The following is a 17,802-nucleotide window of genomic DNA, read 5'->3' on the forward strand; positions in this document are numbered from 1 at the left end:
AAAAAAAGTATGCACTAACTGTAAGGCGCTCTGGATAAGAGCATCTGCTAAATGACTAAAATGTCAAATGTAATGTTGAAGAGACAGCAAGGGTCTCTGAGGCTGAGCCCAGTTTTTATGCTAGTGTTAATGTATTTATCAATGTGATGACTGAAGAAATAAAGAAACTGAGCACTTTTGAACATTCTCTATAAGAATGTTCTTTCTCTGATCTGAAGACTTCACTTAAAAACCGGGACACATAGAATGACACTGTACTCTAGGCCTAATTTACCACAGCTGAGAACAAAAATCTGATACAATGATGTTGAATGTTTCTGTAAGGTTTCAGTTGTATCTCAGCTAAAGCAGCACAATGGTCTGAATATTGTTGAAGGGATACCTAACATAATGTTTAGTGTAGGGCTCTACGGATACCCTTCCATCCATGGACTTCACTTCATTCAGATTATGGCTCGTCTATATGGCTCGTTGTTCAAATGTGGTACTTTACTGCCCTCTAGTGGTCTTTTCTTAAGGCTCCAAAAAATTATAAAGAGCGCAATCCCACGTTTCTTTTTTTGTTTCAGTTAATGTTTTTCCATTGCCTCAAAACTCACTACTGGACACTTTCTGCGTAACTACTTTTCACAAAAAAAACAATAACATTATAATCACACATATGATCATCTATTTTGTCCTGTACTTGAAACAACATTTGACTGAGATTGTTAATGCATTCAGAAGAACACCAAACTGTGATGGTAATAGCAAACAAACCTAACTCATAATGGTCTTTTGATCAAAGGGGTGCTTTTTATAGCTCTGGCAATAATATAAAATATCTATGTTAGTAATTGATTGACAGTCAATGGACTAAACAAAACTGACAGAAGACAGGTGTGTGTAACATCCATTTATTACCACCTTATATGAGAAATCTGGAAATTACAAACATTGTTTTATTTCAACATCTTAACATTTCAAATTAAGAAATAAAAATGATTCAAGTTAAAAAGGTGACACATCAACCTGAGAAACGTTACACAGATGTAAGATCTGGAGCGAAGTGAAGGGGGAGGTCTAAATATCCCTGACCATCCCATTTATAGCTCACATTACATTAACATGATCACTTTACCAATCAGACCATTTTTGGTTTGCAAGAGAGCATTGACCACCAAGCTCCATAAACCTCACAACAAGGCCCCTCAGAAGGAGTGATCACAAAGAATATCACTGAATTCACTATTTGTTTTCAAAAGCCTTAAAATGCTGTCTCCAATTATTTATCACTGAAGCCAAATTTGAGAATTCAAAGACAAAGGGAAAATAGTGTCAATCAGGTAAGACCGCAATGAAATGAGAGTGAACAATCAAGGATCCCCTTTGACAGCCAAAATAAATCACAAGCTTCAACACCTGTAGAAAAGATAGCTTACGTCGATTTTGTTCTCTGTACAAAATTGTATTAGAATCCCACCCATCTCCATTTCATTCAGAAATAGTATTTCCACTGTGAAAAATGTGCGTAAGCATAATTATTGTATTTGTTTAACATCACTTGACAACAGGTCCTGTGTGGCTCAGTTGGTAGAGCGTGGCGCTTGCAATGCTAGGGATGTGGGTTCAATTCCCACGGGGGACCAGTACAAGAAAGTACGGAAATGTATGCACTCACTACTGTAAGTTGCTCTGGATAAGAGCGTCTGGTAAATGTAAATAACCATGATAGTAATGATCAATATTGTAAGAATAAACGATTGCTCCAGAGATGTTTTTGAATCGTATACAATTTGCTGTGCTGATCAGAATCTACACGCTCACACACAAAGGGGGGCTGGACTCTCATTCATGCGTTGCCATGAAAGACACCAGCTCAGTTTTTATTTCACTGGAAGGGGACTAGGGTAGTTGTTCTAGCACCCTGCAGAGAAAGAGTTACTCCCCTCTGCAGACAAAAACCTATTCCCATCCTCCTGTGACCACCACCTATCTCAGATTCCCTGTCTTCTATGTTTTGTCTGATCTCTCCACATGGCATCATGACAATGGAACGTCTGATTTGATGGTGTGGTGGTGGTGGGGGATCTGACCAGCAACAAGCAGGTACATGCACAATAGACAGTACCCTATCTGCTGCCGAGAGTACTAAGAAAACACCACTATACACGTTATTCTTATCATAATCATTGTTTCTCTAATCACTACCAACATAAGAGGAGAGGGCAGGGCAGGGAAGGGGAAGACAGACTGGTGAGGGGAGGAGAGGTAAATCAGGGAGGCATCTAAGCACGCTCCCCACGGATACGACGGGCCAGCTGGATGTCTTTGGGCATGATGGTGACACGCTTGGCGTGGATGGCGCACAGGTTGGTGTCCTCAAACAGACCAACAAGGTATGCCTCGCTGGCCTCCTGCAGACAACAAAGAACAGGTTGGAGAAATGGCTCACAACAACACACTTAAAAATGTGTGGACAATATCAACCTATAAAATGCTAATTTGTGATATACTCCCATCACATGATCCAAGCATTCCTCTTAAGTGTGTGATAGAAAACGAATCAACATAATGCAATTATTTTTCTCCTGCCTCAAACTTGAGATATGTGGTTTATGACAGCAACTACAACTGTGATGGTGTGTGCTTGTGTCCCTTAGTTGTGGTGATGGTGTAACACTGACCTGCAGGGCTCCAATGGCTGCACTCTGGAAACGCAGGTCAGTCTTGAAGTCCTGAGCGATTTCTCTCACCAGGCGCTGGAAGGGCAGCTTGCGGATCAGCAGCTCAGTGGACTTCTGGTAACGACGGATCTCACGCAGGGCCACAGTACCAGGCCTGGAGGGAAACACACGGTTAGAAGAATCCCATGACTAACACCACTGTATGGATTCATTACAAAAATCCAGAATCAAACTCTTTAGGCCTAAATCCTTCTATCTTGCATCAGGTGGTGATGGAGTCATAATAAGGGCCAGTAGTGTGGTTCAGGGACAGAGGGCAGCTCTGGTAAGACATTTCAGCCTCTCTGTCACTCTCTCTCACCTGTAGCGATGGGGCTTCTTGACCCCACCAGTAGAAGGGGCGCTCTTGCGGGCAGCTTTGGTGGCCAGCTGCTTACGTGGGGCTTTGCCTCCAGTAGATTTACGGGCTGTCTGCTTGGTACGGGCCATAGCTCCTACAAGTTACCTGAATGAAGGGGAGATTAGATCTGATAATCAAGTCACTGCATTTTTCTTCATCCATTATCTCGGCTGATTCAAAACTTTGACAAAATTTGAAAAGAACAGAGTATTTCTGTACAGTAATTGGGTGTTCCACTCATTGTCATTGAACACATGTAGAACAAAAAAAGTGTTGAGAGGCTACAACATGAATCTCCCCAATCAAAGTCGATAGTAAGCCAATCAATCAACGGGGAAAACGACGGCATTGGTTGGTTAGTCAATCTAATTGTGTAAACATTTGACTAAGGCCAATCAGCTTGTGTTCTGTTACGAGGAGGCGGGATCTACGGCTCCCAGACGTTGTTGGTAGCCCCGCCCACTCAGCTGTGATGATGGCGGCTGCTTGATGCGCAACGGGGATAAGGACCCAAGGCAGAAGAGCAAAGGAGTAGCACTAAAACCTTGATATTTAAATAAACAGCTGTTTGACAATCTCATCAAACAACTAATATACATTAAAGAAGACATCTCAGGGAACTCGTATGTAGGCATAGAAACGGAGTTCGACCCCCAATGCCTGCGTACAACCGAAGCGAACCCGCGCATAATTTGAAACAATTTTCTCCGGTTGTACTGGGTGTAGAAAAGGCTGCAATGCTGTGCCGTTTAGACAGTCGGGTTTGTTATTTTTCTCTACGACGAAAATGAAATGGATTTCCAACAAAACAACACCAGAATTGAAGCAATTTAAAACTTTTCAAATGTGAAGTTATCGTAAATTAAAAGCAGTCGAGTGTTTGACTTACCTATACCAAAAGTGGTTAAAAAGGATGTGAGAAATGTTTAGCTTGTCAGGCCGTGTCAGTATTTTCTTCCTCGTATCCACAATGGGAACAAGCGTCCAGCGGGAAAATGGCTGCTATGTCAATCATTTCTCCCAGAATGCAACAGTGTATACAAACATTTCTGGTTTCGTTTCTTTTGTAGCACTTCGGGCACATGTTTAGATATTTTTGTACTCCACTGAATGTTACTTTATCAGTCTCAGAATTTCATAATGAACATCGTCTTTTTATCCAGATACTGTGGAAACGTCTTGGCTTTTCAATTTGCCACGCTCAAGAAAATTATATCCGTGTACAACCTTACATTCACAAGTCTTGTGCAAATGTTAGCCTTAAATGTCACAAAAACGTCTGATTTCTAATGTAAACTATTACTTTAGTTTGGGCTATCTGTACTTTACCATTTATATTGGACAACTCCGAAAATGTACTTTTTACCACATACATTTTCCCTGACACCCAAAAGTACATTACATGTTGAATGCTTAGCAGGACAGAGAAATGGTCCAATTCACACATTTACAAAGAACATCCCTACTGCCTCTGATCAGGCAGACTCAAGTCGCATACACATATTTAACATGTTATTGCGGGTGTAGCGAAATGCGTGTGTTCCTAGCTCCAACAGTGCAGTAATATCTAACAATTCACAACACACAATTCTAAAAGTAAAAAGGAATTATATTAATCTTAGGCCGAGCAATGGCTGAGTCCGGAGTATAAATATAGCCTGTGATGGGATGTATAGACATGCTTTGTTTGTAAATTATGTCAGAGTGTTCGTGTGCCCCTGGCTCTCCGTTAAAACAAGGGTGCCGTTTAAGGAATTTGAAATGATTTATACTTAAGTATATTTAAAACCAAATAATTTCTCTAGTATTTTCCTGGTGACTATCACTTGTAATTTTCTATTAAAGTAATCTTTACTTTTATTTAAGTAAAACTGGATACTTTTCCCAACAAATATGACAGTTCTTAAAATGATGGAATATGAAAAATTCACCATTTAAAATATAAATTGATTGAAATACCATTGCCAGCAGCATGCAACTCAGTACTTTGTATAGGCCAATCACTTTACGCAACCAGTTGTGGAACATCAGTTTATTATCACCTTTGAGAATTCTGGATATTACAAATGTCTGCTTAAAATTTACAGAAAATTATTAAATCAAAACCAGTAAGAAAAGGGTATCACAACCTGAGAAAGGAACTAAAATATTACCTGGATAAAAACATGGGAGAAATACATCAACATTACGCTACATATAGGCCTTTGCAACATTTTGAATCAATGTCATAAAAAAAATCAATTTCTGAACAGAATGAACTATTTGTAAATGCATCCTGTAAACAGTAGAAACTTGTTGTAAAAAAAAAACATTAAAGGGTACATGTAAAAAAAACAATGCATGTATAGCAATTAGAAAACCCTGTTATAATAATGTAATAGCATAGTCAATAGTAGGAGGGGAAAACGCTTGCCCAAGATGCTTCATGTATCCTTTGCTGTGCTGATTTGCATACACATTAAAGATGAGACTCAGAGCAGCTTCAAAACAGATACATAATACACAAAGTACCCTAAAAGTCTGCTGCTAAGGGGGACAAGACTAGACACTACTTTTGTCACATCATTACTCAAATCAAGCTACTTATAAGGAAAAGTGGTAAGGGAGGAAAAGAGACAGGACAGGTAAATTAGGGAGGCATCTAAGCACGCTCCCCACGGATACGACGTGCCAGCTGGATGTCTTTGGGCATGATGGTGACACGCTTGGCGTGAATGGCGCACAAGTTGGTGTCCTCAAACAGACCAACAAGGTATGCTTCGCTGGCCTCCTGCAGACAATAAAATACAAGTTCAATTCAGTTGATGATATGCGTAAGCTCTAACTTCGTATGGACCAATGCATTCCTCAAACATTTGTGGAGAGTACTGCCAGTAGGCCACCATTAAAGGGATACCTCAGGATTTTGGCAGAGGCCCTTTATCCACTTCCCCAGAGTCAGATGAACTTGTGGATACCATTTTTATGTCTGTCTCCTGTATGAAGGAAGTTAGAGGTAGTGTCGAGCCAATGCTAACTAGCATTAGCGCAATGACTAAAAGTCTATGGCATCTATGAGCATGCTAGCAGATACCCATAGACTTGCAGTCATTGTGCTAATACTAGCTAGTTAGGTTTGTGAACCAATGCTAACTAACTTTCTTCATACTGGACACAGCCATGAATGGCATCCAATAGTTCAGACTCTGCGAAAGTAGATAAAAGGGCCTCACTGCCAAAATTCCAAAGTATCCCGTTAAGTGTACAAATTCCCGATAGGTCTCCGTCTTTACAGTGTTATTTGGTGGGTTAATGAAAATCATAAACACACTGACCTGCAGGGCTCCAATGGCTGCACTCTGGAAACGCAGGTCAGTCTTGAAGTCCTGAGCGATTTCTCTCACCAGGCGCTGGAAGGGCAGCTTGCGGATCAGCAGCTCAGTGGACTTCTGGTACCGACGAATCTCACGCAGGGCCACAGTACCAGGCCTGGAGGGAAACAGTAATTAAGTAACACCACTGTGGTCCTTTATCTACATAAAATGATTAATGTAGAGACCACAACACCAGGTGGGTCAAAGCCTGTGTTCAGGCACTGTGTGTTTTGTCACACCATCACCTGTAGCGATGGGGCTTCTTGACCCCACCAGTAGAAGGGGCGCTCTTGCGGGCAGCTTTGGTGGCCAGCTGCTTACGTGGGGCTTTGCCTCCAGTAGATTTACGGGCTGTCTGCTTGGTACGGGCCATAGCTCCTACAAGTTACCTGAATAAAGGGGAAATTGAGACAGGAATGTTAATGGAAGTAACCAACTAGCTATCAAATCCGGCATAAAACCAATGTTAGTCTGCTAAACACCACTAATTACATTACCAGCAAAAATATTGTAATCAGATTACAGATACTTTGAAAAACTAGATATTACATGTTTTACTTACATTTAGAAAGAATGTTCGCAAAAAATACATTGACACCTTTCTGTTCTCAATGACATTCAATTAATCATTGAATAAAAGCACATTTAAGTTTGTTCCACCTAAGCGAGTCAGACCACTAGGATGACACCAAATATGTTGGATATTTTGTTTTATGCTTTTTAAGGGGAAATTAATCAAAATGTAACTGAAAGTTTTGTTAATCTAAAAATTACATTACAGAGTACAATTGGACAGTTAACTAGAAACTAACGGATTACATTTAGAAAGTAACCTACCAATCAATGACATCCTTATAAAATAGATATTTGTATACAACCCTCTGTGATTGTATTCAAGTCTGTGGCTCAATTACTCAAAGATGTACATTAACTTGAGCGAATTACAGCGTAAAGTTCTTACAACTACCAATAGGGAGTTGTTTAGTGATCTGAGGGGCGGGATTTTCTTCCTTTTCCGCCTATCAGCAACGTCTTTCACCAAGTAGGTCCCCGCCTCTTACGCATTGGAGACGATGGCTGCTGTAACCGGAACGTATTAACGGGAAGGAAAATTCGAATGTGTTTAACAAGAGGTTGACAATTAAAACGACATTTAAAACGAATACATTGCCGCTTTAAACTAATAAACACATTGAAGATTGTTCTAGACACCATTAGGAATCTATTGAAAAACTTCCGTACTCAGAAGATTACTCAGAACCTGTGTATAACCGTGTCAAATTCGAAAGGAGTGCTTTGGTTTGTAGTTACTACAAGCAGATAATAGCTCGCTTTTTCGGTCGTCTGGGTTGGGTTTTCCCTATGACTGCGGATTTAGTTGCTAAAGATACTGTCTAAATAACAAAAAAGTGAAAATTCACACATACACAATATTTTTTTTTACTAATCTTTCAAACGCGACACTTACCTTTGATACAACAGCCAACGTTACAAATTTGAAACTGGTCTCGTGTCCTTATTTATTGCGTTGTTCACACAACAGAATGGAGTCCTATATTGGGTTAAAATGGCAGGTTACCCACAATGCATCTGCTGCGACAAGAGAGACCAATTTTTATACACGTTTATCAATTGACCAATTCAATCAATTATCAATCATCTTAAAAGCGTGATATACTCCATAATGGGAGATGTTAGTGAAATGTCTGTTTATTGCATTGGCAGATATTGACCATTTAGAAATGTATGACAAATGTATGACAATTATTGAAGGTGTTTTATGGAACTCAGATTATTCAACGTGAGTGTACGAGACAAAATGGCTATGATTGCAAAATTAGCTATTACTGGATTTCTGTTACCAATAGTTGTTCATGTAAAAATCAAACAATTTAGATTCTCAGATGACATTTCTTTGAAGGTTTGTGTATTGTGACAAACATTGCTTTAGTATAAATTGTATTGTATACAAGTTTAAAATCACAAAAGTATTAAAAGACCTAGCAATAAATTATCTTATCATCAATTTATACATTTGGGGCCTACAAATATCTTATTTCCAGGGATGGTTTTTACGCAAGCCCCCATCAGCTCGTGCTAAACCTCAGTTAAGGAAGAACATACGTCATCAGCATCATCTACCGATGATCCAGCATGGCGGCGGTCAAGAGACTGAAACGCGTGGCAGCGTCGCAGCCAGGATTCATATCTTTTAAATCGTCGGCCGACTCAGATGACTTGAATAGTGGCCGGAGAAAGCGTGTGAATAAGAATAAGAAAAAGAGTTGGAACAAACACAGTGATATTCAAGATGTTGAAGAGTTTTTGGATGACGTGAGACTTCAGGAAAGAGCTACAGGGTGAGCAGCATGTGTTAGCCAATACCTGCTTGCATTAAAGCTAACTACAGTAGTTATCTAACTAGGTGTATTCCATACTGTACTAATAAGCGATTATTTAGCAGTTATTGCGACATTATTATTCTAGCTAGCTAGTTTTGCATGTCAATCAATCCAAGTCCACATGTAAACTTCGAAGAAATGGCACTTTGCTAGCTCGCAATGCTAATGTACACGTTGTGTTGTTTGTTCTAGCTAGCTATGTTTTTATTTATTGTTTTAAATACAATTTCCTAGCAATAATCACCCTCATAATTATTCAAACATGAACAATACACCTAAACTGAATTGTTTCTTGACCGGTTTACTACTTTCTTATGATTTGGCTGCTTTTATGTAACTCAGCCCCGTGTAGCTCAGTTTGTAGAGCATGGCGCTTGTAACGCCAGGGTTGTGTGTTCGATTCCGACGGGGGGCCAGTATGGGGAAAAAAAATAATAAAAATGTATACACTCACTAACTGTAAAGTCGCTCTGGATAAGAGCGTCTGCTAAATGACTTAAATGTAAAATGTACTTAGCTAGCTACTTGGTTAACTAGCTAACGTTAATGCTTTTATTTACAGTTTAACACATGCTGCATGCCCTAATTCTATTTGCTTCAAAATATGTAGTTATTTAGTTTACATGTCTAAACCTTTTTTTATTCGACAGAGGACTGATATCTGAGAAGCCAGATGATAGCCTGTTCTTTGTGGACATCGGAGAGCAGAGAAAATGTGTCCAGCCAGGTAAGCGATACCACTGTTTACATGAAATACATTTTCTGCTTTGTTAATGTTTGGAGTGTCAAATCACTGATGTTTTCTGTGTCTGATGCCAGAAGTCCAAGAGGGAAAGAAGGGGAAGAAGTCAAGGTCACGGCCCCTGAGGATAGACCTGATCCTGCAGCATGACTCCCTCATCCCTCCGCCTAAAGAGTGAGTTTGTCTGATGTACTCTGACCTTTGCACTCCCACCCTCGTCATCCTGGCCCTTAGCTGAAGATGGTTCAGTCAGGTTGCGCATGGCACAATGTCCAGTGATGAACCCATCCTTGCGCTCACAGTATTTCCTCGGGAATGTGAAGACAATCATGGAACTCAGGGCACTGTTGTGTGAACAGTCTTCTGGGAACTGAGGGCAATATGCTTTTTTCTGTTGCGAAAGGTTTTGCTACTGTGTGCACTAACTAATACGACCCAGATGTGCCCCCACTTTGTAAACTGAAGCCATGCAGCAAGGCTATATTTTGATAAGTACACAAGTGTACTTTGGTTAGCTTATTCCTCATAATAAGCAGTGATTGTACACACCGTTGAAGTCTTCCATTTCTTTAGGACACTACTTAAAATTAAGTTCCCTCCTCTCTCCCCCAGTGTTTTGGCCCACCAGCAACCAAACGCAAAGAAACTCCGCCGCATTGCAGAGAATGCCGAGAAATTGGCGGCCATGGGTGTGTTACCACGGAGACAGAAGCGCCTCTTGAACAGCAGACCGGCAACTACAATGTCAAAAGCAAAGACGGCGGCCAACAACTTCCCAGACAGACCCTATTATGACCTGTGGGGAGGAGAGGGTAAGTTTGACTATTCAAAATGATAAACTAATTCAAATAAATGTTCGAGTTCTTTTCAGTCAGTGTTTGTGATCATCTTTTCTTCATATTGCAGCCAAAGAGACAGCAGATCCTTACTACCTTGAGCAAACAGGGAAAAAGCGTGTGAGGGTGAGAAGAATGCTGCATTGTCACTACCTTAAAGTTGATCATTTCTCAGTATTATATGTGCTGTATAGTAAAGAGTGTTTGTATATTTACTCTGTTTGACCATGAGGTTTTAAACGCTGTCTTGTTCACTCATAGCGACCAGAGAAGCTCAACTCAAAGCCCTCTATTCTCCCGGCAGTGGAGGTCATAGCCCCCGGAGGCTCCTACAACCCAGACTTCTTCTCCCATCAGGTAACTTACTACACTTAACAATGATTAAAACCCAAACCTTCAATCCTGGTTCATTCATCAATGTTTCTGCTCCCATGATGTGTGTGTTGTGTTCTGTCTTTTCATGTTGAGTAATGCTGTGGTTGATGTGCTGACCTTTTTTTCTCTCAGGCCTTGTTACTGGAGGCCCATGAGGTGGAGGTGAAGCGGGAGAAAGCGGAGCTGAGAATAGAGAGACAGCTGGCTGTCAACCGAGAGGATACTGCCACTGAGGTACGACAACAGCCACCCCCAACTGTTCAACATTTCACGTCCGGCTCCATTTTGCCTGATCTTCCTCGCTGTTGTTTCTCTGCAGGAGACAGTCTTCCAGGAACAAGTGGAAGGGCTAGTGGAAGAGGAGGAAGACGAAGAAGAAGATGATGAGGAAGATGTTTCTATTCGTGGTGGCTTGCAGCAGGAGAAGAAGACGGAGAAAGAAAGGAAGAGGGAGCGAGCCGACAAGATAAAGGTACGCAGGACTACAAAGCCTTTCGCCCTAATGTGCCCAAGCCTTCCCCTCCATGTGCTAGCTTAGGAACTGACCGGCAGTGTCTCTCTCGCTGTGCAGTTGCAACAGAAGCAGGCGGCGAGGGCGTTCACTGACAAGAAGCAGCAGCTCTTCCAGCTGCGTTCCATCCAGGCGACCCTGAAGAGGCGGGAGCAGCGGACCAGAGAGAGGGTGGCCCAGCGCAAGGCCAACCAGGAGGCAGAGAAGTCCATGCCCCGACGCCTCGGCAGACTCAAGTCAGTATGCAAAAGTTCCCCCATTTTGAAAAGCAGATTAAGTTAAATGCATCCTAGTATGAACTGGAAGTAGCCCTAGACATTTCTGTAACAATGGGCTCCAAAATAACCTATACCCCACCCAAACCAAATAATTTATCCTGATTTCTATAATGCTGCTTTCCCCTTAGTGTGAGTTGCGTCTGTGCCGTTGTCCTGTCTGTGATCTCCATACTCTATCTGAACTTGTCCCCCACATATCTCCCCAGGTTCCAGGCTCAGGATCTAGAGGTCCAGCTAAGTGATGAGATTCCTGGATCCCTGCGGACACTCAAGGTTTGTGACTGACTGTATCCCTCTCACATTCTACAATGCATTCATACTGGGCTGACCTTTGAACCCATGTACATATATGTGGAACTGAAATGCTGAAAACAGTTTCAGGATAGCAACTTAATTCCCTTCAATAATGTCTCATGCTGACCCGTTTCGGAGCCAGGTCCTTCATCAGAGCTCTCTTTATTTATGTGGGTTTACTGACATGTACTAACATGTTTCCCTTCACATGTAATTATGTGTTCTGCAGCCAGAGGGCAGTGTCCTCAAGGACCGCTTCAAGAGTATGCAGAAGAGGAACATGATTGAGCCCAGAGAACGAGCCAAGTAAGTTTTTCTCCCTTTCTTTTAAACAAACAGCATGTCAGAAATATATTTGCCTATAATGGATATTGGACAGTGATGTTGTATACATAGTGGTGTGTGTATGTCCATAACCCATAACTTTCATAGTAGAACGTTCTAGATTTGTTTTGTATTGTTGGCTATTTCCAGAGAGGGATACTACAAAGCAGGATCAATGCGTTAGCCAATTAACTTGCCTAAATATTGTGAAATTACTTTTTCGAAAAATGAGCTTGAAATGGGAATGGTCTGATTGACTCAAACACCATATTTGGCATTCTTAATGAACCAGAAAATCAATAGTTAGTTATTTTTGGTTGTTTATTAAAGTTAGCTGGCTAACTCATTGATCCTGCGTTGTAGTATACCCCTAAGTTGGTTCAGTCAGCTTGAGCATGACTGTGTCCAGTGATGATCCCATCCTTGCGCTCACAGTATTTCCTCGGAAATGTGAAGACAATCATGGAACTCAGGGTGCTATTGTGTAAACAGCGTCCTGGAACTGAGGGCAACATGCTGTGCTGATTCCCCTACACATATCCTATTTCCGTTTGTTTTTCTTATACAAGAGAATATAGTCTTGATTTGATAAGTCATTGAAGTGCTTTACATGGATTTTACATTTACATTTTTAGTCATTTAGCAGACGCTCTTATCCAGAGCGACTTACATCAGCAATTAGGGTTAAGTGCCTTGCTTAAGGGCACATCGACAGATTTTTCACCTAGTCGGCTCGGGGATTAGAACCAGCGACCTTTCGGTTACTGGCACAACGCTCTTACCCACTAAGCTACCTGCCGCCCATGGATAGTGTTTGATTGTGTGTTCTGCCTCCTCCCGCAGGTTCAAGAGGAGACACAAGTTGAAGTATGTTGAGAAGAGGGCCTTCAAGGAGATCACCTAGAGACCAAACTATAGAACTGTTCAGGACTGTGATGTCACTCACAACACCATAGCGGCACCCACCACCACTGAGTGACAGCCAGCCAGAGAGCTACTGTTTGCCCCATCAAATGTCATCAATCAACTCAGCCCATTTAAGTCATTGATGGATTTGCCACCCTTTTAAACCTGTGTTGGAAAATATTGAAGATCCAAGTCCCCATGATTTGTAACATTATTGGCCGTGCCTTGATATTTTCACGCACCTATATATACACAACACGAACCAGCCCAACCCAGAAAGTGTCATACAGATTCAGGGTCAGTTCTAATGCATTATAAGGTCAAATGAGTTCATTGGCAGGATATTTAAATCTACAGATTCTGAGTCTGTCAACATCAGTTGGGAACGTTAAAGGCTTCAGAAGGGTGCTGTCTCCCGTCCCTCTCTCCCTCCCAGTTGGTAATCTTGTCTTTCGCTCTTGCCAAACCATCAAGATTAATGACCTCATTAGAAGGGGTGTATGCCTGAGTGAATACGCAAAGTAATTAATGACAGACTGTTTGAAACCACGTGTCGAGTTGGACTTGTGTGCATTCTGTCAGTTACATCTGTTATTGTGTACCAAATCACTTTATTTGCCGTAATCTGACTTGATTTCATTAAAACAAGTAAATTATTGAAATTGTTTTTATTTTTACTCCGACTATGCTATATTTAAATTCGTCATTGCATTTGTGGTAACAATAAACATAATTTTTTGCCTATTTAATACCATCGGTCACAATAGTGGGAAGAACATTTGTACTTTACAGGCTCTAGAGATGTTAGCTGTACTAATCAACAAGTAAGTAATGCATTATTAAGGTGTCTAGTATGGTTTCATATGATTCCTCAAAATGGTCTCAAGCCCACAAGCATACATCTCCAAGGTGTAATTTTACAGATGAATTTGCCACCAGAAGTCTATTCAACTGCTTAAAAAACCAATACTTTGTTTAAGTAGTGAAATATTTTTGTCAACAATGTTTAAAGGGTCTAGATTACATGTCTTAATTTTCCATACATTGTATCCATGATGCTCATGGTATATGAAAATATCTTAGCGGTCACCTTTGGGGAAACTAGTGGGTCAAACGTATTATATAGAAAGTAGACCGCCCCTGGATTTTTTATTGTGTTACATAGTGAGATGAAAATTGATTTTATTGTACATTTCTGTCAACGTTACACAATTCGCTCAAAGTGGATGAAATTCTAAGATAAACAAAAAAAAAGATTAATGAAAAATAGAACTATACCTTGATTAGATAAGTATTCACACCGCTCAGTCAATACATGTTAGAAACACATTTGGCAGCGATTACAGCTGAGTCTTCAAGGGTAAGTCTCTTTAGAGATTTGCACACCTGTATTGTGCAATATTTGGCCATTATTCTTAAAAAAAATTCTAGATACATTTTCACGTCTTGCCATAGATTTTCAAGCAGATTTAAGTAAACTGTAACCTGGCCACTCAAACATTCACTGTCTTGGTAAGCGACTCCCGTGTAGAGTTGTGTTGTAGGTTGTTGTCGTGCTGAAAGGTGAATTCATCTCCCAGTGTCTGGTGTAAAGCAGGTTTTCCTCTATGATTATGCCTGTGGTTAGCTCCATCCCGTTTCTTTTCATCCTGAAAAACTCAATTCTTTGCCAATGTCAAGCATACCCATACCATGATGCAGCCACCACCATGCTTGAAAATATGGAGGCAGCGGTGTTGGATTTGCCCCAAACATGAGGCCAAAAAGTGTATTTCTTTGCTGTGTTTTTTAAATTCTGTATATTTGTATTCTTTTCACTCTGTCATTTTGGTCATTATTGTGGAGTCACTGCAATGTTGATCCTTCCTCAGTTTTCTCCCATCACAGCCATTGAATTCTGTAGCTCTTTTAAAATCACCAATGGCCTAAGCAGTTTCCTTCCTGTCCTGCAGCTCAGTTCAGAAGGACGACTGCATCTTTGATGTGTCTGGGTGGTTTAATACATCCTCCACAGCATAATTATGAACTTGACCATGCTTAAAGAGATATTCAATGGACTTCCTGACGGCCGCCCCCAGGTGGTAAGGGTAGGTAACAACACATATGCCATGCTGATCCTCAACACGGGGGCCTCTCGGGGGTGCGTGCTCAGTCCCCTCATGTACTCCCTGTTCACTCATGACTGCATGGCCAGACACGACTCCAAGACCATCATTAAGTTTGCCGATGACACAACAGTGGTAAGCCTGATCACTGACAACGACAAGACAGCCTATAGGGAGGCGGTCAGAGACCTGGCCGTGTGGTGCCAGGACAACAACCTCTCCCTCAACGTGATCAAGACAAAGGAGATGATTGTGGACTACAGGAAAAAGAAGAGGACCGAGCACATCCCCATTCTCATCGACGGGGCTGTAGTGGAGCAGGTTGAGAGCTTCAAGTTCCTTGGTGTCCACATCACCAACAAACTAACATGGTCCAAGCACACCAAGACAGTCGTGAAGAGGGCACGACAAAACCTATTCCCCCTAAGGAGACTGAAAAGATTTGGCATGGGTCCTCAGATCCTCAAAAGGTTCTACAGCTGCACCATCGAGAGCATCCTGACTGGTTGCATCATTGCCTGGTATGGCAACTGCTTGGCCTCCGACCGCAAGGCACTACAGAGGGTAATGCGTACGGCCCAGTACATCACTGGGGCCAAGCTTCCTGCCATCAGGACCTCTATACCAGGCGGTGTCAGAGGAAGGCCCTAGAAGTTGTCAAAGACTCCAGCCACCCTAGTCATAGACTGTTCTCTCTGCTACCGCACGGCAAGCAGTACCGGAGCGCCAAGTCTAGGTCCAAGAGGCTTCTAAACAGCTTATACCCCCAAGCCATAAGACTCCTGAACATCTAATCAAATGGCTACCCAGACTATTTGCAGTGCCCCGCCCTCTTTTACGCTGCTGCTACTCTCTGTTTATTATCTATGCATAGTCACTTTAATAACTCTACATACATGTACATATTACCTCAATTACCTCGACTAACCAGTGCCCCGCACATTAACTCTGTACCGGTACCCCATGTATATAGCCTCGCTATTGTTATTTTACTGCTGCTCTTTAATTATTTATTATTGTATGTTTTGTGTGATTTGTTTTGGTATTCTTTCTTAAAACTGCATTGTTGGTTAAGGGCTTGTAAGTAAGCATTTCACTGTAAGGTCTACCTACACCTGTTGTATTCGGCGCATGTGACAAATAACATTTGATTTGATTTGTTATTGTTACCCATCTACCAATCACTGCCCGTCTTTATGAGACTGCCGAAATGCTGTGCTAGAAATGATTCAATGCTTGACTGAGGGACCTTACAGATGTTGTATGTATGGGGGACAGAGGAAGGGGTAGTCATTCAAAAATCATGTCAACCCCTGTTATTTCACACAGAGTGAGTCCACATAACTTACACTACATGACATCTCATTGGTGGTGGGGGGTAATTGATTACACCCTATTGGCTTAAACCTTAATTACCCCTGTCCTGGCAGTATGGACGTCTATCCCCCTGTCCCATGGATGCCTGGAGCGTGGACAAAGCTGCTTATCCCTTAATCGCGGTGCGAATGTAATCTTTTACCTAAAGAGTGGCCCACTGCCCGCCTCTGATCCCACACCGCTAATCCCCACGCCTGCCAGCCAGGCACCATCAGGTGCCCACACCACCCTGCCCCTACCCACAGTGTAGTTACCCTCAACACACTGGTGCCTCTGAGACTGAGCCCATAAACCTTACCTATGTTATGGCCGTTGACAGCAATGTCAGTAAAAAGGCACATTTCTATTTCATAATGCAATGGACAATAATGTTCTCGTCTAACCTATTCTATCAAAGCTACCAGCCATCTTGGTGTTCATTTTGGTTCACCATGACCAGTCATTTTGAATGTACAGATTTAGGTGTGTTTGAGAGCGATGGTTTTCATGTTATTTCTATTCTCTCTCACCTCACGTGCGAGCCGTTGATGGAGCCAGATTGCCTTGGCATGAAGTAGATGACTATGGTGAGCCGTGAGTGGAGCTGAGCGGTACACATTATGAACGCTCTCACTGCTCACCTGCATTACTTCATTATAGTGTGTCTCACGATGTGCTGAGCCAGCAACCACCAGTCCTCTTACCTATATTCCTATCTTCAAGCTTTCCTTTCTCCTATCTCAAAGACACATGAATAGTGAAGGTGACTGGTGAATACCTCATCCCCTACCGACTGCACTGGTACTGACCATAGTTCACTCGCTCAGGATGTGAGTATGTCAAAGACCCTTCTCTTGGGAGATATTGATAATCTTCACCTGAACCTCACAGTGGATGCTTTCTAGAATGTGAGAGGATGGGTAACACAGTGATATGAACTGTGTACATACAGTAGCTTACAACTCAGTCCTACGTCTGTATTCACCAGGGAGGATAAGGGTCAGGATCCTTGTGACTGCACTCCCAGCCTGGCGTCTGTGCTGGTGTCCAGCTGATGACACACAGACACACTAGAATATACACATTGTAAAGGCCACCGCATTCCACTCCTATTGGCGCCTTCGTTGTGTGATGTAATTCCTGCTTAGAAAGGGTTGTAATTCCTGCTTAGAAAGGGTTGGCATGAAGAGAGAGGGAGTGCATCACCTGAGTAAATCATTTTCTAAGTCCAACAAGCTCTCACAGTCACTGCAG

General features: G+C 41.9%; 3 protein-coding genes across 4 annotated transcripts; 1 reads left to right on the plus strand and 2 right to left on the minus strand.

Annotated features, from left to right (window-relative positions):
* Nucleotides 1-880: 880 nt before the first annotated feature.
* LOC121563947 (histone H3.3A) lies at nt 881-4,060 on the minus strand. Its single transcript, XM_041875559.2, has 4 exons — nt 3,956-4,060; nt 3,028-3,171; nt 2,667-2,820; nt 881-2,396 (listed from the first exon to the last, which is right to left on the minus strand). The coding sequence occupies exons 2-4, from the start codon at nt 3,153-3,155 to the stop codon at nt 2,268-2,270; spliced, it is 411 nt and encodes a 136-aa protein (XP_041731493.1). The 5' UTR covers nt 3,156-3,171; nt 3,956-4,060; the 3' UTR covers nt 881-2,267.
* Nucleotides 4,061-5,083: 1,023 nt separating this feature from the next.
* Nucleotides 5,084-7,997, minus strand: LOC121563929 (histone H3.3A). 2 transcript variants are annotated; one of them, XM_041875548.1, is made up of 5 exons: nt 7,888-7,997; nt 7,387-7,499; nt 6,665-6,808; nt 6,381-6,534; nt 5,084-5,836 (listed from the first exon to the last, which is right to left on the minus strand). In XM_041875548.1, exons 3-5 carry the CDS (start codon nt 6,790-6,792, stop codon nt 5,708-5,710), a joined length of 411 nt encoding a protein of 136 aa, XP_041731482.1. In that variant the 5' UTR covers nt 6,793-6,808; nt 7,387-7,499; nt 7,888-7,997; the 3' UTR covers nt 5,084-5,707. The 2 variants fall into 2 exon arrangements, with proteins under 2 accessions (XP_041731482.1, XP_041731476.1); XM_041875542.1 differs by lacking the exon at nt 7,387-7,499 and having other exon boundaries at nt 7,888-7,995.
* Nucleotides 7,998-8,548: 551 nt separating this feature from the next.
* On the plus strand, nt 8,549-13,749 carry nop53 (NOP53 ribosome biogenesis factor). Its single transcript, XM_041875538.2, has 12 exons — nt 8,549-8,779; nt 9,472-9,548; nt 9,641-9,737; nt 10,176-10,375; nt 10,470-10,525; nt 10,661-10,756; nt 10,907-11,008; nt 11,094-11,246; nt 11,346-11,521; nt 11,770-11,836; nt 12,087-12,163; nt 13,025-13,749. The coding sequence occupies exons 1-12, from the start codon at nt 8,574-8,576 to the stop codon at nt 13,083-13,085; spliced, it is 1,368 nt and encodes a 455-aa protein (XP_041731472.1). The 5' UTR covers nt 8,549-8,573; the 3' UTR covers nt 13,086-13,749.
* The last annotated feature ends 4,053 nt before the right edge of the window (nt 13,750-17,802 follow it).

This window comes from Coregonus clupeaformis, chromosome 5, assembly GCF_020615455.1.
Source record: "Coregonus clupeaformis isolate EN_2021a chromosome 5, ASM2061545v1, whole genome shotgun sequence".
In the NCBI taxonomy this organism is placed as follows: domain Eukaryota; kingdom Metazoa; phylum Chordata; class Actinopteri; order Salmoniformes; family Salmonidae; genus Coregonus; species Coregonus clupeaformis.

Bases quoted from the DNA above. Each gene is read 5' to 3' on its own strand.
- nop53 (XM_041875538.2), top strand. From the start codon at position 8,574: ATGGCGGCGGTCAAGAGACTGAAACGCGTGGCAGCGTCGCAGCCAGGA. The intron at 11,009-11,093 runs GTACGACAACAG...GTTTCTCTGCAG, and splicing joins GAGAGGATACTGCCACTGAG to GAGACAGTCTTCCAGGAACA. The intron at 11,837-12,086 runs GTTTGTGACTGA...TGTGTTCTGCAG, and splicing joins GATCCCTGCGGACACTCAAG to CCAGAGGGCAGTGTCCTCAA.
- LOC121563947 (XM_041875559.2), bottom strand. From the start codon at position 3,155: ATGGCCCGTACCAAGCAGACAGCCCGTAAATCTACTGGAGGCAAAGCC. The intron at 2,821-3,027 runs GTGAGAGAGAGT...GTTTCCCTCCAG, and splicing joins AAGAAGCCCCATCGCTACAG to GCCTGGTACTGTGGCCCTGC. The intron at 2,397-2,666 runs GTCAGTGTTACA...TGTTGTCTGCAG, and splicing joins CAGCCATTGGAGCCCTGCAG to GAGGCCAGCGAGGCATACCT.
- LOC121563929 (XM_041875548.1), bottom strand. From the start codon at position 6,792: ATGGCCCGTACCAAGCAGACAGCCCGTAAATCTACTGGAGGCAAAGCC. The intron at 6,535-6,664 runs GTGATGGTGTGA...GTTTCCCTCCAG, and splicing joins AAGAAGCCCCATCGCTACAG to GCCTGGTACTGTGGCCCTGC. The intron at 5,837-6,380 runs GTCAGTGTGTTT...TATTGTCTGCAG, and splicing joins CAGCCATTGGAGCCCTGCAG to GAGGCCAGCGAAGCATACCT.